The 22181-nt window shown below is 42.2% G+C and overlaps 1 protein-coding gene across 2 annotated transcripts in view; it reads left to right on the forward strand.

The window, feature by feature from the left end:
• Positions 1-2207: 2207 nt before the first annotated feature.
• The window catches only part of fgfr1a (fibroblast growth factor receptor 1a), a 120658-nt gene continuing 100684 nt past the window's right edge, over positions 2208-22181 (forward strand). For both annotated transcript variants that reach the window (XM_084389270.1, XM_084389271.1), the window contains exons 1-3: positions 2208-2447; positions 10246-10503; positions 10612-10620. In XM_084389270.1, the coding sequence (XP_084245396.1) occupies positions 2288-2447; positions 10246-10503; positions 10612-10620 (427 nt within the window). In that variant the 5' untranslated portion in view covers positions 2208-2287. The remainder of the gene's footprint in view (positions 2448-10245; positions 10504-10611; positions 10621-22181) is intronic.

Here is a 22181-nt window from a genome sequence, read left to right on the forward strand (position 1 = left end):
AGTAATGATTTTATGAAGTTCTTCACTGAGAAAATAGAAAACATCAGAACCACAATTGTAAACGTTCAATCTTCAGTTGTGCCTTATAATTCAGCCTTAATTATCACCCCGCAAGAACAATTACAGTGCTTTACAACTATAGAACAAATAGAGTTAAATAAACTTATCACTTCCTCTAAAACAACAACATGTTTATTAGATCCGATACCAACTAAACTACTGAAAGAAGTGTTACCTGTAGTGGAAGAGCCTCTCCTTAATATTATTAACTCGTCTTTATCTTTAGGTCATGTTCCAAGAACATTTAAACTGGCAGTTATAAAACCTCTCATTAAGAAACCACAATTAGATCATAATAACCTAGCAAATTATAGACCCATTTCAAATCTTCCATTTATGTCTAAAATATTAGAAAAAGTGGTGTCCGCTCAATTGTGTTCTTTCTTGCAAGAAAATGATATCTATGAGAAGTTTCAGTCTGGTTTCAGGCCGCACCATAGCACTGAAACTGCGCTCGTTAAAATCACAAATGATTTACTTTTAGCTTCTGACCAAGGCTGTATCTCAATACTAGTTTTACTTGATCTTAGTGCTGCGTTCGATACTATAGATCACACAATACTCTTAGATCGACTACAAAATTATACTGGTGTTCAAGGACAAGCATTAAGCTGGTTTAGATCATACTTATCTGACCGCTACCATTTTGTCTATTTAAATGGAGAAAAATCGATCATAACTCCAGTAAACTATGGAGTGCCGCAGGGATCTGTGTTAGGCCCTCTATTATTCTCAGTATATATGATGCCACTTGGAAATATTATAAGGAAACATGGAATTAGTTTCCATTGTTATGCTGATGACACTCAAATATATATTTCATCACGGCCGGATGAAAACGATAAATTATCCAAATTGACAGAGTGTGTTAAAGATATAAAAGATTGGATGACGCGTAATTTTCTTTTATTAAATCCAGACAAAACAGAGGTACTAATCATCGGTTCAAAAAACCGCCCACAAAACCTCTCGCAATACAACTTTAATATAGTAGGATGTCCTGTTACTTTATCCTCTACAGTAAAAGACCTGGGTGTTATACTCGATTGCAACCTGTCTTTCAAAAATCATATTTCATATGTTACAAAAACCGCCTTTTTCCACCTTAGAAACATTGCTAAGCTACGTAATATGCTATCAGTTTCTGATGCAGAAAAGTTAGTTCATGCATTCATGACCTCGAGACTAGATTACTGTAATGCTTTATTAGCCGGTTGTCCTGCATCCTCAATTAACAAGCTACAGTTAGTCCAAAATGCCGCCGCTAGAGTTCTTACTAGATCAAGAAAATATGATCATATAACACCGATTTTATCATCACTGCATTGGTTACCTATAAAGTTCCGTATTAATTACAAGGTATTGCTACTGACTTATAAAGCCCTAAACGGCTTAGCTCCAGTCTATTTAACGGATCTTCTATCGCCCTATAATCCATCGCGCTCTTTAAGATCACTAAATTCAAGGCTTTTGGTCATACCTAGGATATCCAGAACCACCAAAGGAGGGAGAGCATTTTCACATTTAGCTCCAAAACTCTGGAATAGCCTTCCTGATACTGTTCGTTGCTCAGACTCGCTCTCCCAGTTTAAAACTAGATTAAAGTCGCATCTCTTCAGCCAGGCATTCATATAATATTTTTAATCTTACAGTTCAAATTACAATCCGGCCTCTAGTTAATAAACGCCAGAGGAGAACTGGCCCCCGACTGAGCCTGGGTTCTCCCAAGGTTTTTTTTTCTCCATTGGGTCACCTGATGGAGTTTTAGGACACTATTAGGTCACTTGATGGAGTTTTTCGGTTCCTTGCCACTGTTGCCTTTGGCTTGCTCAGTTGGGGATATTCTGGATATCTAATTTGATTTTATCAATAAATTCCACTAGAAACAAACCTTGTTGTATTATTTTAATTTAATACTGTGAAGCTGCTTTGATACAATCTGTATTGTGAAAAGCGCTATACAAATATACTTGACTTGACTTGACTTGACTTGATTGGCTCATTGCGTTTGGGGGCGTGGCTTAGCCATAAGTCAATTGGGATGCAGCAGCAGTTTTTGTACGAGGCGGGACATTTCCCCAAACACGCTTGAAGCGGTTGACCAATCACAACACACTGGTCCAGCCAACCAATCAGAACACACAGTGCTCTTCGGAAGGAGGGGCTTCATAGAGACAGGAACTAAACAGAGCGTTACTGACAGATTGGGAAGAGAGGAGCTGCAACAATGGAGAATATGAGAATTTTTTTTTTTTTTTCAGAGCTGACCTGGATGCAGAGAGAATCCTTGATGATAATGATGAAGAATAAAACTATGCTGCTGCTGATCTTAGTACTCCTAACTCAGCCTCTTCAATCACAGGGCAGATCAGCCATCCAAGCTGAGGGTAAGTTTTTTTCAACAAAATCAAGTGTGATAATTTTCACCTATCTAATCTGCAATTCAATTTTGCAATCGTAAAATATGACTTCTGTTGTGATCGGCTCTAACCTCATCACAATCATTCAAACATCATTAAGATTTCTCAATAACTTTAAGCTTAGTTTCAGTAAATTAAATAGTGTATAATTGCAGGTAAGGAGTAGTTAAGATGTGGATCTTCAAAACAAGAAAATAATCCAAGATGAAGACGATAATTCAACAGCACCAAAACAGACAATAAAACAAAGACAACAAACAAAGGAAGACTCTCACACAGGGCTACATATACTGAGTAAACAAGTAACTAAACAAGAAACAGGTGAACATAATGAGTAACTATTGCAACCACTTAGAACACATTCAGGCTGCATCCAAAATCGCATATTTCCCTATATAGTAGGTGAAAAACAGAATGTGACAAAAGTATGTCCGAATACATAATACTCATAAAAGAGTAGGCAAAATGTACCCAGATGATCTACTGCTTACAGAGAGATTCTGAAGTGTGCATATGATGGACACTTTACTATCCCACGAGGCCATGTGGGAGGATTTATTAATGACAGTGATGAAACAACAGACGCTGGTATGTCACATGATAATGTCAACATGGTGAATGTAGTACGTCCCGATTACATTCATACTACAAACACTATATTTTTAGCGGGGCACAATCACGTAGTGTGCATTATCAAAGACGCGATCTGAGAGAATCGACGATGTGTCGCTGATGCCTGTGAGATATTTGGCATGCTAAATATCTGGACCTGTCTGCGATTCAAAATCCTGCAGTGTGAAATGTGTTCTGACTGAAAACTACATCAGTGATGACCTATAGCCAATGAGAGGGCAAGATACAGGGTAGCAGGAAATTCGGGGAGGATATACACCAGCATATTACCACCAACCAGAGGTGTAAAAAGTACTCAAAAATGTTACTCAAGTGAAAGTACAAGTACTGAGGGAAAATTTTACTCAATTAAAAGTAAAAGTATCTGGCCAGAATCGTACTCGAGTAAAAGTAAAAAAGTACCACATTAAAATTGTACTTGAGTATTAAAGAAGTAAAAGTAACAGCAATAATGTAAACTAGAGATTCTTGTTTAAGCTTTTAATCTCTAAAATCATGAAGTGAATGAACCACATACAAGGTTTTATCCTGCTTTAGAACTGTTTGTATTTAATTGTATTTATTTATCAAACTATAAGACTACTATCTAATGCCAGTATGCAACATTTTTTAAACAATCCACTAAACATGCTTTTACCACTAAAAGAAAAGAATTCGCTAAGGTACGGCCACGGGTGCTCTTGATCCTGTGGCTGATTTTGGACTGTGTTCGCAGCTGAATCACGTTCTTCCTCCATTTTCTTCCACTGATTGACCATAGACAGTATAAGAAATGGACACAGCGACCCCATAGATTTCAACAGAGAAAAGTGAAGCAAATTAGAAGCACTCACTTCCTGATGGCTGAGCGTACTGCGCAGACTCAAACTGAGCTTGATGGCGTAGATGTGACGTGAGCAACCTGTCTGACCGTTGTAAGTCTTCTAGTAGCTGTGCCAAGAGAAATCTAACTTGCAGAAAACAGAGAGTGTGAGTAGGAGCTGTCCATGAGCTAGGAGCAGGAGCAACTTTATGACTCTCTATGGGCTTCTCCCTTGACTTTATGCCTCCACGTCCCCCCAATTGACTGTGAGCTTCTCCTCCTGTCTATACGGTAATTTCCAGAGAGTCGCGTGGTTATGATGCAATTGTTAGCCTATTTTTACAAAAACTGCTTCTAAGGGGCCATAATGTAAGATACAAGGTAATGGAGCCTTTTATACATTTTCGTGTTTCTTTAGAAATAAATAATGGACAAATGGAGTCTTTAAACGTCTCAGATGTAAAGTTATTCGCTGTCAAAGTGATGCCAAAATGAATGGGAGTCAATGGAATGCTAACAGCAGGTGATGGCTCGTTAGCCAATGGCGGCCCCCGGGGGTGGTACGCTTTTAGGCTGCTGGATTGACCCATAGACAGTATATAAACTGGACACAGCAACCCCATTGGATTCAACGGAGACAAGTAAAGTCAATTAGAAGCACTCACTTCCTGGGGGTCGAGCGTACTGCGCAGACTCAAACTGAGCTTGACGACGTAGATGTGACGTGAGCAACCCGTCTGTCTTCTAGTAGCTGTGCCGAGAGAAATCTGAATCACTCCCTTCCGAAACTCGCAGAGACGGAGAGTGTGAGTAGGAGCTGTCCATGAGCTAGGAGCAGGAGAAACTTTTGCTAAGTATTCTGATTAATTATTTTGTCATTTTGCCTCCACGTCCCCCCGATTGCCCGCGAGCTTCTCCTCCTGTCCATACGGTAATCTCTCTACTGTGCGACAGAGAGTCGCGTGGTTATGACGCAATCGTTAGCCTATTTTTACAAAAACTGCTTCTACGGGGCCATAACATAAGCTACAAGGTAATGGAGCCTTTTATACATTTTCTTGTTTCTTTAGAAATAAATAGTGGACAAATGGAGTCTTTAAACGCCTCAGATGTAAAGTTATTCGCTGTCAAAGTGACGCCAAAATGAATGGGAGTCAATGGGATGCTAACAGCAGGTTATGGTCCGCTAATCAATGGTGGCGTCCGGGGAGGTTTCAATAAAATATGAAACAGTGCCCCCCTGGATTGACCCCCTGTGATTGACTGTTATAATTTCTCTCATTTCCAGGTCAAGGTGCTGTGCGTTGTGGTAATAGATGCGACATGATGTCACTTCCAAATGACCAATGAACATGTCTGACCAATTTGGTGAAATGTGAAACCGAATCTCATTGGCAGAATAAATGACATTTAAATTAAACAGCATCAGCACAATTCAATTGGTTTGGTAATAGCAAGGGAAAATAGAATGAAGTGATCTCCAAAAAATAAGTACTTTTTGACTATAAATAGAATTGTAAGGAGTAAAAAGTACTTTTTTTTTCTTAAAAAATTTAATTAAGTAAAAGTAAAAGTACTGATTTTTAATTGTACTCAAGTAAAGTAAAAATCCCAAAAAATAATACTTAAGTACAGTAATCAAGTAAAATTACTCAAGTATTTTACACCTCTGCCACCAACTGTCAGCAGAACACACAATCATTGCTTCCCACATCTCCCCAACCATTTCCTCCTCCATAATCTTCTTTTCTTTTTCTCCTTTTTGCAAATCAGAGCACAGACAATTTTGATCGCTAGCTTCTTGTTGGCTATCATTTTTAATAACAATAAGCTTAGTTTTTAACCACAGACGGGCGATGACGCTGCGTATGTTTAAGAAACACCAGTTTTCTATGGGCCGGTGGATTTACCAGCTGACATTCACAACATGCTGCGCACCATCTGCGCACATTTTCATGAATGCCCGGCCAAAAGAATCAGGTCATGAGACGATTTAGTGTCGTTGCCTGTCCTAAATGTCCTGCCATCAGATTACAGTAGGCCGCCCGGAAAAGCATTTCCCAATATTTTTTTGGTACTAATAATTGGGTTGTATCTTGTTTGGTCTGAGTGTCTTGTGTCACTCGATACAACCTATCTTTAAAAATAGCTAAATATGGATAGGATAGTGGATGAGCGGACCTGTTCAAATGCATCACAGGACACCTGTCAATAAAATGCCCTGGGTCCCCACTGCAACAGGCCGGCCCAGACCTCCCCGCCATCCTAGTTGCAGGAAGTGGGTCAAGGGATTGACGTGGAGAGAGCGGGGGAAAAAGAGCTGACGCTGTACCAGTTCTGGCCAGCCCCCTGGGCAAAGCTCTTGGGCCAGCGGGAGACTCTCGGGATGGGACTCGAGGAGGGACATTGGACCTGGACCTAGGAAAAGGAACAGGTCAGGTAGAGGGAGAAAACACAGGGGAGGGGAAAGAGAGAGAGGAAGCTGCCTCCAGATGGAAGAGGTTTGCCGACCCCTGGGCACGCCACCATCTGGCCCTCCGCCAGTTGAATGGCCAGGTCCAGCGACTTCGGACAGTGGCACTGGACCCATTCCGCCATCTCGATAAACTGCTCCAGAACCACTCAGTCGATGATCTGCCTCACGTTGCTTCCCCCAGCCAACAGCCATTTGCGGCAGGCGTCCCGGAGCTGGTGAGCATTCACGAAGGGCCAGCCGCTCTTATACACTCACCTAAAGGATTATTAGGAACACCATACTAATACTGTGTTTGACCCCCTTTCGCCTTCAGAACTGCCTTAATTCTACGTGGCATTGATTCAACAAGGTGCTGAAAGCATTCTTTAGAAATGTTGGCCCATATTGATAGGATAGCATCTTGCAGTTGATGGAGATTTGTGGGATGCACATCCAGGGCATGAAGCTCCTGTTCCACCACATCCCAAAGATGCTCTATTGGGTTGAGATCTGGTGACTGTGGGGGCCATTTTAGTACAGTGAACTCATTGTCATGTTCAAGAAACCAATTTGAAATGATTCGAGCTTTGTGACATGGTGCATTATCCTGCTGGAAGTAGCCATCAGAGGATGGGTACATGGTGGTCATAAAGGGATGGACATGGTCAGAAACAATGCTCAGGTAGGCCGTGGCATTTAAACGATGCCCAATTGGCACTGTGTTCCAAGTGTGCCAAGAAAACATCCCCCACACCATTACACCACCACCACCAGCCTGCACAGTGGTAACAAGGCATGATGGATCCATGTTCTCATTCTGTTTACGCCAAATTCTGACTCTACCATCTGAATGTCTCAACAGAAATCGAGACTCATCAGACCAGGCAACATTTTTCCAGTCTTCAACTGTCCAATTTTGGTGAGCTCGTGCAAATTGTAGCCTCTTTTTCCTATTTGTAGTGGAGATGAGTGGTACCCGGTGGGGTCTTCTGCTGTTGTAGCCCATCCGCCTCAAGGTTGTGCGTGTTGTGGCTTCACAAATGCTTTGCTGCATACCTCGGTTGTAACGAGTGGTTATTTCAGTCAAAGTTGCTCTTCTATCAGCTTGAATCAGTCGGCCCATTCTCCTCTGACCTCTAGCATCAACAAGGCATTTTCGCCCACAGGACTGTCGCATACTGGATGTTTTTCCCTTTTCACACCATTCTTTGTAAACCCTAGAAATGGTTGTGCGTGAAAATCCCAGTAACTGAGCAGATTGTGAAATACTCAGACCGGCCCGTCTGGCACCAACAACCATGCCACGCTCAAAATTGCTTAAATCACCTTTCTTTCCCATTCTGACATTCAGTTTGGAGTTCAGGAGATTGTCTTGACCAGGACCACACCCCTAAATGCATTGAAGCAACTGCCATGTGATTGGTTGATTAGATAATTGCATTAATGAGAAATTGAACAGGTGTTCCTTATAATCCTTTAGGTGAGTGTATAGTCGCCCATATCCAACGACTGGAAACGTTGGCGATGTTGCTCTGGGCTCCGGCCGACCCGCTGCAGGATGGCTCTTTTCAGGTCATCGAAGATCAGGAGTTTCTGTACGGGCATGCCTCCGCTGACTTCTCAAAGAGGTCGAGAAAGGCCCCATTTTGTTCAGCAGCACGTGAGTGGGTGTGGCCAGCTGTGATGGTGGAGCCCCTCCTGCATGAACCTCCCATTCCATCCAGCTCCAGAACACCTCGCGGTCCTCCTGTTGCACCTGGACAAGGGCATGGAAATGACCCTCCTGGTCGTCCCGCATGTCCAGTAGCGCCTGATGCTGTTCCTGGTTGGCTTAACTGAGGCTCGTGCTTTTATTTACTTTCCAAGGATCAAACAAAAGTCACGCTCACAGCGGTTCAAAACTCTTTTCTATATAACAAACGTTGTAGCTCTCTAGAGCATTCCACAGGCACACTCACCAGCACAAGTCTCAGTTCGTCTCTCTCTGTCAGGTTCTTCTTCTTCAATTTTTTGTGTGCATATCGCCACCTACTTTTGCTGTTGTGCAGTCATGATTTACTTATAAGCATTTCTTTTTTATTTTTGATTGTTCTATTCTTTCACACATATACACATATCTAGTCATTTCTTCCTACTTTTATAATTACTCGATGCTCCATCCCATTCCATATTCCCAGGTCCTACCTGGCACTGCGTGTTCAGCTCCTCCAGAACAATTCCGTAGTCCTCTGTCAGCTTCTTCTTCCCAGGTAGCTTTTATGCGGGCTCTCCACGCCAATTACTGCAACGAGACACAGGTGTTTATCATTTTGCACTTGGACCTACTTACTGCTCGTCTCCTGATTCTCTCTCCCGCTGTAGACCTCGCTGAACCACCACCATAAAAATCATTATGGAATTGGATCATAACTCCCAGAATCGGAATCGGATTGGATCGTGAGGTGCCTAAAGATTCACACCCCTACTATTCAATGATTTATTGCTTGTCTTTGTTGGAAAAAAATTGCATAATATTAAATCGCACTATTGGTAAAAAAAAAAAAAAAAAAACGCAATTAGATTATTTTCCAAAATCGTTCTGTCCTAATGTGCACACAGCAGCAACTATGTAAAATAACGATGCGCACCAGAAAACTTTGAGGGAAGCACCTTTGAGTACCAATATTTCGTAGACAGGGACAAGTTTACTTAGTGGAGTAGAATTTTTTTCCAACTCTGGTAAGATAGCAATCACGATGATAAGTATGTTCATTAATTATAAGGGGTGCAACGGATTGCAGTTGATCCATGATTCGTACGGAGCAGCTGCCCCACTGTTCGGCACATGTGATTTGCAGATTAATTGATAAGTTTAACCATAATAGAGTGAAAGTTTATCATTCGGACATGTTTTGCCTTGCCTTACACATTCAAATGATTTTAAACGTGAAAGAGAAGGTGAAAATCAGGACTTGCACGCTGTTTGCATAGCCTCACACACCTGAAGCGTGCGCACGCACACACACAGAGAAAGAGAGATAGAGAGGGGCGAGTTTCACACAGTGCTCGAACACTGAATTGGTTCCTCTTTTGTGTTTACTTGTGCTTAAACGGACACACAAACACAATTATATCAAAATACCCGTCTCGGCAAGTGTTCTCTCGGTTATATCATAAGTGAGCAATTGAGAAAGAAACCATATGTGTGTCAGTATATTCGGTATATATTCGGTATGGCATTTCTTGCCCAAGACTCTCGGAACAACTTAATGTAAAACACCACCAGATCATGTAGTAATCATTAGCTCAGTATTTTTCCTTGCAACTGACTTGGTGGGAGTTCAACACTCTGCGTCATGTTTATTAACATGCAATGTATTTTAATAAGTTATTTTTAAAGAGCCTGTCTCAAGAATGAGCAGTCTGTTGGATTCATTTGCGCTCCGTCTTTCTAGAAAAATCCCTATTTGACTTGTTTTTGTAGTTTTTTCAGAATTTCAAATTCAACAGTCACATGAGACAACAAAGTCAAAGTAACACATTATGGCCGATCATTGTTTACATTATCAATCATTGGTGTCACTTTAGAGTCCTCGTTCACATCCCTAGTAATAGTGATGCGTATTATGTGTGGCTAGTATTATGTATTTGACACAAACCAATAAATCTATTAAACATCTTACCTTTGTAGATTTAGACAAGTTGGAGGTTATCCTAATGGTCGCCAGTTTGCTGTTTGCTGCAGTTTTTTCCCTAATGGTTGGATAGGAACTTTAGAATTCTTGTGAATTTTTATTTTTATTTTTTATTTTTAAGAACATTTTTTTCAGGAATTAAAATTATATTTTAATACTATTTTTTTTTTTTTTTTTTTTTTTTTTTTATCTTGTTCTTAGCGGCAGCCCTGGTTGATCCCACGCCGTACACTCTGTATCTGGGGGACAAACTGGAGCTAAACTGTAAAGGTAAAGAGGAGACACAGGAAGTGACCTGGACTAAGGACCATTTTCCACTGGTTGATGGAGAGCACACACGTCTGCGCAGCAACCAGATGGAGATCGAAACAGTAGAGCCGGCCGACTCTGGTCTGTATGCTTGTTTTGCTCAGGGACCCAACAGCAACCATACAGATTACTTCAATGTCAACGTTACAGGTGAGAAACCAATTTAATTCAAAATTGCTGATAAGTTGACATTTGTATGTGGACTTGACATTAACAAACACAGCAAAAACATGACCTGATTTTCTGTTCTTTGGTCAGATGGATTGATATCCTCAGAAGATGATGATGAAGATGAGTCTTCCTCAAATGACCAGAAGCTGCTTCGTGAGTCACCGTTGCTCTCTTAGTCAAACTCTCTGTGCTTGAAACTCTGACTCAAAGATATGCAAATGTCAATGTGAAACAAAATTGTTAGGATTGTCCTTCAAAGCAGGAATTAACAGGAAATAGTGCACATTTTTGTTTTATAAACCACAGCCGTCTTGTGGAATGTGCCGAGCTTTCATTTATTAGACTGAAAGTCTTCATGTCTTTTGATGGATTTGTTTTTGAGTCGCAAGGGCATCAAGCCAGTCAAAAGGAGCGAAACCATCAACCCAACACCCAAATCTTGCACACTTTGATCTGCGGTCACCTTAGTACAATCCCTCTCCTGGAACGTGCTCTTATCGTTGCTTTGGACTAGTGTTCTACGATGGTCATCCTCCTGATACTACATTGTAGTTTCATAGTAATATTCTCAGTCTTATTTTTTTGTACTTTCTATTGGTTCCTCAGCAATGGCTCCTGTTTGGGCTCACCCTGATAAGATGGAGAAGAAGCTCTACACGGTTCCCATCAGCAATACTGTCAAGTTCCGTTGCCAGGCCAACGGTAACCCTACACCAACTCTCAAGTGGCTCAAGAATGGCAAAGAGTTTAAGAGAGACCAGCGAATAGGAGGCTTCAAGGTGAGGGAAACTGGAAGAAGAAACCACAGGCAACTAAAGCATGCTTCATACTCTTGATCAGACACCTGGCATTTTCGATTACTTCATGGCATGCTGCTTTCCTTTTTTTTCCAAAAACATAATAACATATTGCTTAAAGTAATAGGTCACCAAAAAAAACTAGCCCTTTATTAACTAGCCCTCATGTCATTTAAATCTGTTAGCTGTGCTTTTTAAATGCAATTTAATGGCGAATCTTGAAGAAGTCAAAGAGAAGCAATATTGAGACTTTGTTCTGTGAATAAAGCACCATGAACACTCCTTGATTGGCAAATGATAACACAACTTTCATTTGAGGGCAAGCTATAGGTTTGTCAAATGAGTGGCAAAATTGGAAGTCACCTACATCCTAATTCAGCTGCACATTAGAGATCCATGTTATAGAGCTCTTGGCTTGAGAAGAGTTGTGTTTGATGCCTGCTACAGACTGCAATTTCTGCAATCCTATTAGATCATTACACATCACACTGTACGACATGGATCTAATAAACTTGGGTATGACATGTATGTAGACTGTACAGTGTTGACACCTATTGAATTGTAGTGAAAGATTATGTGTATTTCAGTTAACTTTAGTCAGATGCATTTACATTGTTACTGTGCCTCAAGATGCAATCAACTCTATCTGTGTCTGTAAAGATGTGAACCAAATGGCCCATACAGATGTATAGCCCATAGAAACCGATGAGTGTGAATGACAAAGAAACAACAACTTTAGACAATCTACTAAATATGACTAACTTTGCAACTACATGTAAACTAACTGTCATTAGAGTATTAGTAGACTGTATGCTTAAAGGGATAGTTCACTTTGAAATTAATTTTTGATATGTTTTAGCTTACCTCAAGGGCATCCAAGATGTAGATGTCTTTGTTTCCGCAGTAGTTTCAATTTTTATATTTTTAGGTCAAACCGTTCTTGTCTGTCAGTCATATAATGCATGTCGATGGTCACTGGCTCAAAACACAAGCACAGAGTCCAAATTAAAACAATTCCCCACGTCCAAATGAAACAATTCACCATCATAAGTACACATTGATGGCCTAAGACACGAAACGAGCGGTTTGTGTGAGAAAACGAACAGTATTTATATCGTTGTTATCTCTTGAAAACAGCACACGTCCAAATGATCTGACGGCGCTGGCGGGTATAGATGTATACACTAGATGTCGCCTTCGCGACTGCAGTTCATTGGAACGAAACTGTAGCCAAGGCGACATCTATGTATATATCTATACCCGCCTGCGCCGTCAGATCATTTGGACGTGTGCTGTTTTCAAGAGATAACAACGATATAAATACTGTTCATTGTCTCACACAAACCGCTCGTTTCGTGTCTTAGGCCATCAATGTGTACTTATGATGGTGAATTGTTTCATTTGGACGTGGGGTATTGTTTTAATTTGGACTCTGTGCTTGTGTTTTGAGACAGTGACCATAGACCTGCATTATATGACTGACAGACAAGAACGGTTTGACCTAAAAATATAAAAATTGAAACTACTGCGGAAACAAAGACACCTACATCTTGGATGCCCTTGAGGTAAGCTAAAACATCAAAAATTAATTTCAAAGTGAACTATCCCTTTAATATCTGCTAACACTTTATTTTGATGGTCCCCCAACAGATATTACAAGTCAATTTCTTCATCTAACCCGAACCCTAACACCTAACCATAACCTAACAGTCTACCGACAATCTACTACACTCTACTAATACTCTAATGAGAGTTAGCTGACATGTAGTTGCAAAGTTACTTGTAGTTAGTAGAATGTCTAAAGTGGACTATTGAAATAAAGTGGAACCATAAATTCTTCTCCCCACAAGAACTGTGGTCAAACTCGAATATATTGGCGAGCCCCCAAACAATCGCTCGGCCAAATACAGAAAAATCTAACAGTAGACTACGACGCAAGTTAGTATAGAAGAATAAAACGTCATCAGCATGCGCTAGTGGTTAACAAATAAAGCCAGATAAATCACACTTTGGCAATTTTGGTTTTTATGTGTGCTGAAAAAAAGAGGAGGAAGCGAAAGAGGAGGATATGAACGCGGCCATTGCTCGGGAAAAGAGGCCAACTTGGCCAATTTAGCAAATGAATCTTGAGGCAAGTAGTTTTAAAGGGGATAATGCCATTTCATGCATTCTGACTATTTTTTTTATTTTATTTATTTATTTAGAAAAGGGACAATCATCAGATTGAGATTCAACTTTATTGTCATTGCACAAGTACAACCTGTACAACGAAATGCAGTTTTACATCTAACCAGTCAATCAATCATTAAAGTGCTTTTTTTATAGCAATGCTTAAAAAAAAACACATAAAAATACAGAATGCAGTATGATTATTAAAAAATGCATTTTGCAAATATGATGTATAGAGTTCTGTAAAAATTCAGAAGGTCCATAGGCCATATAAGTAGAGATTTCATATAGTGCATAGTTGAGATGTATTGGTAAAGTGCATAGTGATCAGAGGTAGTCAGACAGTCTATAATCCGAGTGCAAGAAAATAAATAAAGGAAAGAAATGGCGGAGCAGCACAGGGACAGGGGCTAGTGTTGGGGCTTGATGTTGAGCAGCGTTATGGTGTTGGGAAAAAGAGCCTGCTGGTGCGACTTCTAAGGCTCCTGTAACGTCTCCCAGACGAGAGGATGGAGAACAGTCCTAGACTGGGGTGTGTGTGGTCCTTGATAATATTGTGAGCACGTCGCAAACACTGTGAGTGATGTAGATCAGTAATGGCTGGGAGTGATGTGCCAATGATTTTTTGTGCAGTTTTCACCACTCGCTGTAGTGCTTTCCTGTCTGCTGTTGTGCAGTTCTCATACCACACCGTGATGCAGTTAGTGAGAATGCTCTCAAATGTGCAGTGATAGAAGTTACGGAGTATCTGAGGGGACAGTTCAGCTTTTTTCAATTTCCTGAGGAAGAAGAGGCGTTGTTGAGCTTTCTTGATCATGTCCCATACATAGACGTCCTGGTGTCATGCAAGCTCGTATCTGATATGTGTATATCTCTGTTATTGCACAGGTTCGGGAGCACATGTGGACCATCATAATGGAGTCGGTGGTACCATCAGACAAAGGCAACTACACCTGCCTGGTGGAAAACAAATACGGCAGCATCAATCACACCTACCAGTTGGACATAGTCGGTCAGTCTTATTTATTTTCTTACCTCTACATTTTAAAAGTTAGGTTGATGTAAATGTCATCTTCAAGGGCAGGCACATGTACTCTGATGATGGTGCATGTTAAATTATGTATTGCAAATATGAAGTGTTTAAGTGACAGTGGATTCAGATGTGTTAGAGTTAGAGACATGGCTAGTGGCTGAGATTAGAGTAATTGGAATTAGATCATACATTTCATACACTGATTGGCTTAATGGACTTAATTGATGCCTTTTTTATGTTGCACTGATTAATTTGCTAAATAATGAAGGTATCAATCAAGTCCACATCAGCCAATCAGTGAAGCCATGTAGACAGAGGCCACTGTGACATCATCTGTGCCATACACACAATTGGAATTTGTCACTCGCACACAAGACACACAATACATTTATGCCATCAAGTCCTCCTAGGACAATCAGAGGTTGTACTGTAATTGAAAAGGTTTTTTTTTAATCATGTGCGTGATTTTGGTCAAGGTCATTATATTTGGGCAAAGTCATGATACTTTTTAAATGTAATTTTTGAGCGAGAGCTTCTTTTTTTTTCAAGAAATGAAAGTGGAAGCACATATTTCAAATGAGCCTAGGTTGCAACATTTCTGTGCAGCCACAGAGTTGTTGAGAAAAGTTTAGTTCCCTTTCGAGGGAACTCGCGCTGCATCGAGAATCGACACTTTGGGGAACGCCTTCAGCGTGACACGTCTGAAGCCTGTATGGAACTAGTCCAATCTTGATTGGTGTTGCATCATGACGTCACTTGTGACGTCGCATGTGACGGTGATGCGGAAGCTATAAAAGGACGCCGGATCACAACAGCGTCAGCTTCTGTTCTTCAGCAAACATTCTGTGTGACTGTGTGTCTTATTTGGTGTTGTTTGTCTCACGTTATCTCTAAATTAAAAGATATCATGGCGAGCAAAAGTCAAGATAAGCGATTCAGACAGTGTGCGTCCCCTTGCCCGCGCTATTTGAGCGAGGGTCATACACACTCGCTCTGTGTTTTTTGTCTGGGAGTGGAGCATGCACGGGCAGCGCTCGAGGGCGCTGCCTGTGCAAATTGTGATCAAATGCCCCTGAGAACGCTCCACTCCCGCCTGAGCCTGTTCGATGAATCAGGCCAGGCACACGCTCTCCATGGATCAGGTCCCACGTCTGTCGAGGCAGCGCATGGGGATCGCTGATAGAGTTGGCTGATGATGTTGAGACAGCCTCTGCCCTTTCTCAACATTCAGAGGCCAGCTCCATTTGTCCCGCCCGCTCTGCGGCTTCTTCCGCCCGTGAAGAGGAGCCGATGCTCGAATTATCTGGCTCTGAGGAGTTGGATTTTTTGAGCATCGAGGCGTGAGAATGTGAGGACTCGCCACCCCATTCTCCTGCCTTTGAGGAGCTGCTGGAGGTTGTGAGCAGGGCAGTGGCTAAGTTAAACATCGAATGGCTATCAGAGAAGCAGGAAGCTACAAGAAAAAGTAAACTCGATGAGCGCTTCCTGCAAGCCCGGTCACAGCCTTCGCGCCAGAGCCTCACATTTTTTACCGATCTCCACACCGAGGTGTTGAGATCGTGGAATAAGCCCTTCTCTTCTCGACTTTCGAGCCCCAATGTCCACCTATATTCTTCCATCATGGGTTCGAAAGAGAAGGGCTATGGGACGATGCCACGGGTTGAAGAGACATTTTCATCCATCTCTCGCCCAATGCTGCATCGTCCCTGAGAGCTCTGGCGCTTCCCTCCAAGCCCTGCCGTTCAACATCGGCCTTGGTTGGGAAGGCATACATTGCGGCAGGTCGGGCTGGTGCATGCCTGCACACGATGGGGCTCCTGGCAGCTCCATGGCAGCTTTGGTAGCTACGGAGAGATATCTGTGGCTGAATCTTTCGGCATCGGGGACAAGGATGGGGATTTCGCCTTCTGGCCTCTTCGGCAACGGAGTCAACACTGTCGTCGAGAGGTTTCAGGAGGCGAAACGACAGTCAGCCACTTTTAAACAACTTATCCCCCGCCGTCATCCTAGGTCTCGTGGGTCTGCTGCCAGGGGCCAGTCCCATGAGGCATCCACCAGAGTGTTGCCTCTCGTGCTCCCCCGCAGGAGGAGGCCTGGAGCCAGAGGCAAAACCCTCAGCCAAAGTCTTCTAAGCCGAAGGCAGATCTGAGGATTGTCATTCAGGCGAGGAAAGCTTTGGCAAAGAGGTCCTTACGCGATGCGCAGGCCTCTGAGGGTGGTCCCCCCCGCGCGATTGAACAACAACAGCTCGCTCCTTCGCGGAGCCCTCAGGAAATCGATGTTTGCCTCCCGCCGCTAAATGTGCTTCGGGACGCATCGGTTTCCAGCGAACGCAAATCGCAGTGTCCACCCGAAAATATTGCGGCCCTGTCGAGTTCGCTTCCTCTCACGTGGCATGTAGAAAATTTTTATTGGTTAGTTCCTGCCAGTCAATTGCTTCAGGTCACCGAAATCCCAAATATAACACCAGAGGTCAGTCTAGAGAGACTGGTCCCCCTAGTAGATTATTTAGACACCTGGAAAGGTCTTCGAAATATCTCTCAGTGGGTCCTGCGCACAGTGGAAAAGGGGTACAGAATTCAGTTAGAGTATCGTCCACCAAAGTTCAGCGGGGTTGTGCACACGCTGGTCAGCCCCGAACAGGGTCAGGTCATAGAACAAGAAGTTCAGTCCTTCTTAGCAAAGGAAGTCATAGAGCAGGTTCCTCCTCAAGAAAGGGAGGCCGGGTTCTATAGCCGGTACTTCATAGTTCCCAAGAAGGATGGGGGGTTACGTCCTATTATAGATCTCAGGGTATTGAACCGGTCTCTGAGGAGATTCAGATTCAGAATGCTAACCATACCTATTATCATGAGTCAGATCAGGTCCGAGGACTGATTTGTCACGATAGATCTGAAAGATGTTTACTTTCACATATCCGTCCCCAACACAGGAAGTTTCTAAGGTTTGATTTTGGGGGAAAAGCATATTAGTACAGAGTTCTTCCATTTGGCCTAGCACTGTCACCTCGCACCTTCACGAAATGCATGGATGCTGCTCTTGCTCCTCTGAGACTTCAAGACATTCGCATCCTCAACTACATCGATGACTGGCTCATTCTGACACAGTCAGGGGAAATGGCGGTTCAACATCGAGATGTTGTTCTGAATCATCTAAGGTGCTTAGGATTAAGACTCAATGTCAAGAAGAGTTCATTAATTCCTCTACAGAAAACCATTTTCCTGGGGGTAGTATGGGACTCGAGTAACGAGTATCAACCTAGGCCAGGCCATCACTGTCAAACATTTTCAAAGGGTTCTGGGTCTTCTGGTAGCAGCGTCCAACGTTATTCCTTTTGGCCTGCTGTATATGAGGGCCCTGCAGTGGTGGCTCAGGACCAGAGGGTTTTCCATGTTTTGGGTCATCTAAGAAGGGTTCCCCTGCTTCAAAGAAAACTATCAGCAGATGGATAGTAGAAACTATTTCTTCAGCTTACGAGGCACGCAGCTTGCCTTCGCCTCTTCTGATAAGAGCCTACTCAACCAGAGGAGTGGCTTCCTCTAAAGCTCTGCTAGCAGGAGTTTCCCTTCAAGAGGTCTGTGATGCCATGCAGGCTGGGCCTCCCCACACACCTTCATAAAACATTACAGTCTGGATCTGTCCTCTACACCGGGTTCACAAGTTCTCGTCTTGAGCCTGAGTGTGCACAGCGGTTATAGTCGTAACCCGAGACATTTTGTCGCACAAAATAAAAATGTAAATTATTTAATGCTAAGCTTTATCTATTCATTATCAGCAATACCCCAAATTTATACAAGCTAAATCAGGGATCAGCAACCTAAATAAAGTCCCTCAAACTTGCATACAGACATACATTTTGAGATAATCATTCCTCATAGTCACACAGTTTTATTAAGTTTGTCACGTTTGTCAATCGCTTGTCACGATTTGGTTATGTTTCTTGTCTGTCATGTGATCCCCTGTTCAAGTCATGTGATCCTGCCATGTGCTCCCTTGTCTCATGTGTCATGTTGTCTGGGTCTTGTATTTTGTTTGTGTAGCTGCTGTCGGTGTTTCATGTTTTATCTTACCAAGCCAAGTCTTTGTTTTCTATTTTGTATTTTGTTTTATGTTTTGGATCTTTGAATAAACTGTATTGGGTTCTACAAACTTGCCTCCAGTGGATCCCCACGTTACATAATACAAGACCCTCACAATGAACCCAGCAGTTCTTCGTCTCTTGAACCTCCGTCAAGGCGACCAGGCCATCGAGACCTATGTTCAGGACTTTTGTGGACTCAGCCATCAGGTGGATTTTAATGACGTTGCTTTGAAAGACATTTTTCGGGTGAATCTGAATGAGCCCATTCGCTCCCAGCTTCCTGGGGGAAAGATCCACTGGTCCTTGGCAGAATACATAGGCTATGCCTTCACTGTAAAAAAGAAAAAGTTAGTTCAACTCAAATTTTCAAGGCAACCGACTGCACAGAATTTTTGAGTTGAAGATATCAACTTAATTTTTTACATTTTGAAGAACTACAATTATTAAGTTGCGTCAGCTAAGTTTTTCAAGTTCTGACAACTACGTTTTTTTAATTCAAGTTACTGGAACTTTCAAGTCTGTAAAAGCTTACTATTTTGAGTTCAGATTACCATCCCCTGTAATAGCTTACTATTTTGAGTTTAAATTACCCCCCCCCCCCCCCCCACCCCACATTAAATCATCCACTGACAATAAACCAGTTCATTTATGCATGTTTATTTGAACGACTTTGGCACAAACAGCTTTACAATTCCACAATGTAAACAAGTAATCTTATGCCCAAAGCAAATACATCAGGTTTCAGTACCATAATATGGGCAATGTAAACAAGTAATCTTATATGCAAAGCAAATACATCAGGTTTCAGAACCGTAATATGGGCAGGTTTTTTATTTTATTTTCCAACTCTTGTTGGGAATTGGGGTCGGGGGGAAGTGGGATGGATGGATGGATGAGTTGAAAGGGGAGGGAGGGGTGGGTGGGGTCGAGAAACTGAGACGAACGGTGCAGTGAAGGTGGGTTCAGTGTATTTATACATACGGGAAACGAGCTGATTAGTTGAGGCGTGGCCTTGCTCCCGAACCTCAATTAACTTGTTAACTACATTTCTGAATTATCTGAACTTTGAAATTAGTCAAAAATGCAAACATGCAGGCTATAACAGTAATGGTGAAACACAGCTTGCTTCTACTGAACAATCAATACCGTAGTCTCTTGACAGTAATATGACAGCTACACATAAAAGATTTGTTTTTAGTTCAAATAAAGCACTTGTGTCCAGAGCAAATAAGGCACATGTCAATAAGTTGGGGAAATCAAAAGGAACAACATAAAAACTATAAGGTGGTCTATGTGAAGACTTACAAAATATTCAAACATAATAAATGAACAGACATGATAAAATAAATCTTCCCCATGGACACTTGCCACACCAGCAAAGATGCAGACTATAACAGCAATGCTGAAACAAAGCTTGCTTCTACTGAGAAACAATCAATAGTCTCGTGACAGTTATATGACAGCTACAAATAACAGATTTGTTTTTAGTCAAAATAAAGGAACAACATAAAAACTATAAGGTGGTCTATGTGAAGAAGACTTACAAAATATCCAAACATAAATGAACAGACATGATAAAATAAATCTTCCCCATGGAAAATGAATCACTGGTTTAACAGCTTGGTCTTGAAGCTCCGGACACGCTGTGAGCAATTGGTGGACATTTCCATGAAAATGTGCTGGATAGTTTCAAAGGTGTACCTGATGTCTTTTGGGAACTCTATGTTGAGGGCATAAAGCAAGCCAAAAAGATACGCTAGCGCAGTCGGGGTGTCTGGGATGTCTTTCAGGACAATGGTTTCCTCCAACACAAGGGCAATATTAATGACTGCGTCGTCGTCATCATCATCAGGCACTGTGAGGACTCCCATCTTGATGCCTTTCATCTGTTTGTCATCTGCATCAGTTGCCTGACAAAACAAAAACACCACTGAAATAATGTCCTGTAGAAAACCAGTCAATAAAGAGTGATGTCTATTTGTGTATGGCCTCTTTGCTATACAACACTACTAAAAGCTAAAGGTCTTCCAAGCTGCACTCACCAGGCATCTAGAGAAAAGCTTCTCAGTATTCTCCCGCAGAAATATGGGAAGACCTTCCACAGCTGCCTGTCTGCGATGACTTGTGATGTCAGATGTCTGTTTTGGAAGAATATAAAGACAAACAAATACTTTTGTTTAGCTCTGTGAAATGTACTTGTGCATGTGCACTTGTGCTTGTACTTGTTCCATTTGTATTCCCATCTCTACAATTGTGCATGTAGGCAGATAAAATAATTGCAGGCTCTGTTAGTTTGTTAGTGTTTATTTTTGTCTTTTAAGGATAAGTTCACTATTTTGCACTTTGAGCCCCCTTTCTGGGTTATCTTGGATGAAATAGAGTGTTTGACGAACACTCAATGAACACCACTAACCAATCGGTGAGTTGCACATCTTTGAAAACGAACGTTCAGGTTTGTGAATGCATGTAACGTTAGCTAGCCATTCTGAAGCATGGCAGGGCCGATTCTAAATCAGCCAAAAGCTCAAGACTGGACCAATAGTCAAAATTCATAGTCAATGCCATCATTCATCGAGAATAACAAACATAACGGCAACATAAATCTTTCAATTAATATGTGGACAATAATTATATTGAGCTTAGCTGTTCAAAATAAGCTAGCTTCTAATCGATTAGCTAGCGGGGGATTTTGTATTGCCATAAACGCCTCGCCTGGTTATGATTTATCGATTCTGTTTCCCGCAATGAAATGTAATACAAATACCAAATGCATATATACATATTCATATGATTAGCTTATCCGTTAGAAGGAATGTTTCTCTTCGACAAAGACGTCAGGGAAAGTTACCGCTGGCATCGTGACAAGATGGCGGACGCAAACTTTCAAACTTTCGAAGGGAGCTCCTGGGAAAATCCTTGGAAACCCCGTCGCAGCCGGTTGCCATGACAAATTTCAAATGAGCATGCGCAGATAAGTTGACCTCACTCTAACTGGGTGTCAACTACAACTTCAAAATAAAATCAACTCAATTTATAAAATAAGATGAACTTTTCCTCAGAAACGTCTGAAAGTGAGTTCAAGTGGCTTACAACAGATAGTTCAAGTTCCAACTAGCAATTTTATTGTCAGTGAATGCAAAAATCTTAGTAAGGTGAACAATTTTGAGTTGTCGTTTTTACAGTGTTGTTGTTAAGTGGCTTATCGTTTACTGTGGGTTTTACGGATGAGGAGCCCCGCAACCCCACAGTATCCGTCAAGCCTGAGAATCTTCACATCATGCCTGCCGAGTCTGAGTCTCTATGGCCCCCTGAACTGTCAGGTCCGCCCTGGCTCCCTGAACTGTCAGGTCCGTCCTGGCCCCCTGAACTGTCAGGTCCGCCCTGGCCCCCTGAACTGTTGATGCCATCCTGGAGGCTTCATAGCCTGCCAGGTCCGCCCACGCCATGCCACGGCCCAGGTCTGCCCACGCTCCACGGCCCAGGCCCGCCATACCACGGTTCCGGCCCTGTTCCCTTGCACGAGACTGGCCCGCCATCCCTCCCCCAAGACCACACTCCTGGACTCTGTTTATGTTTC

The sequence above is a fragment of the Rutilus rutilus genome (assembly GCF_951802725.1).
Source record: "Rutilus rutilus genome assembly, chromosome: 19".
Taxonomy (NCBI): domain Eukaryota; kingdom Metazoa; phylum Chordata; class Actinopteri; order Cypriniformes; family Leuciscidae; genus Rutilus; species Rutilus rutilus.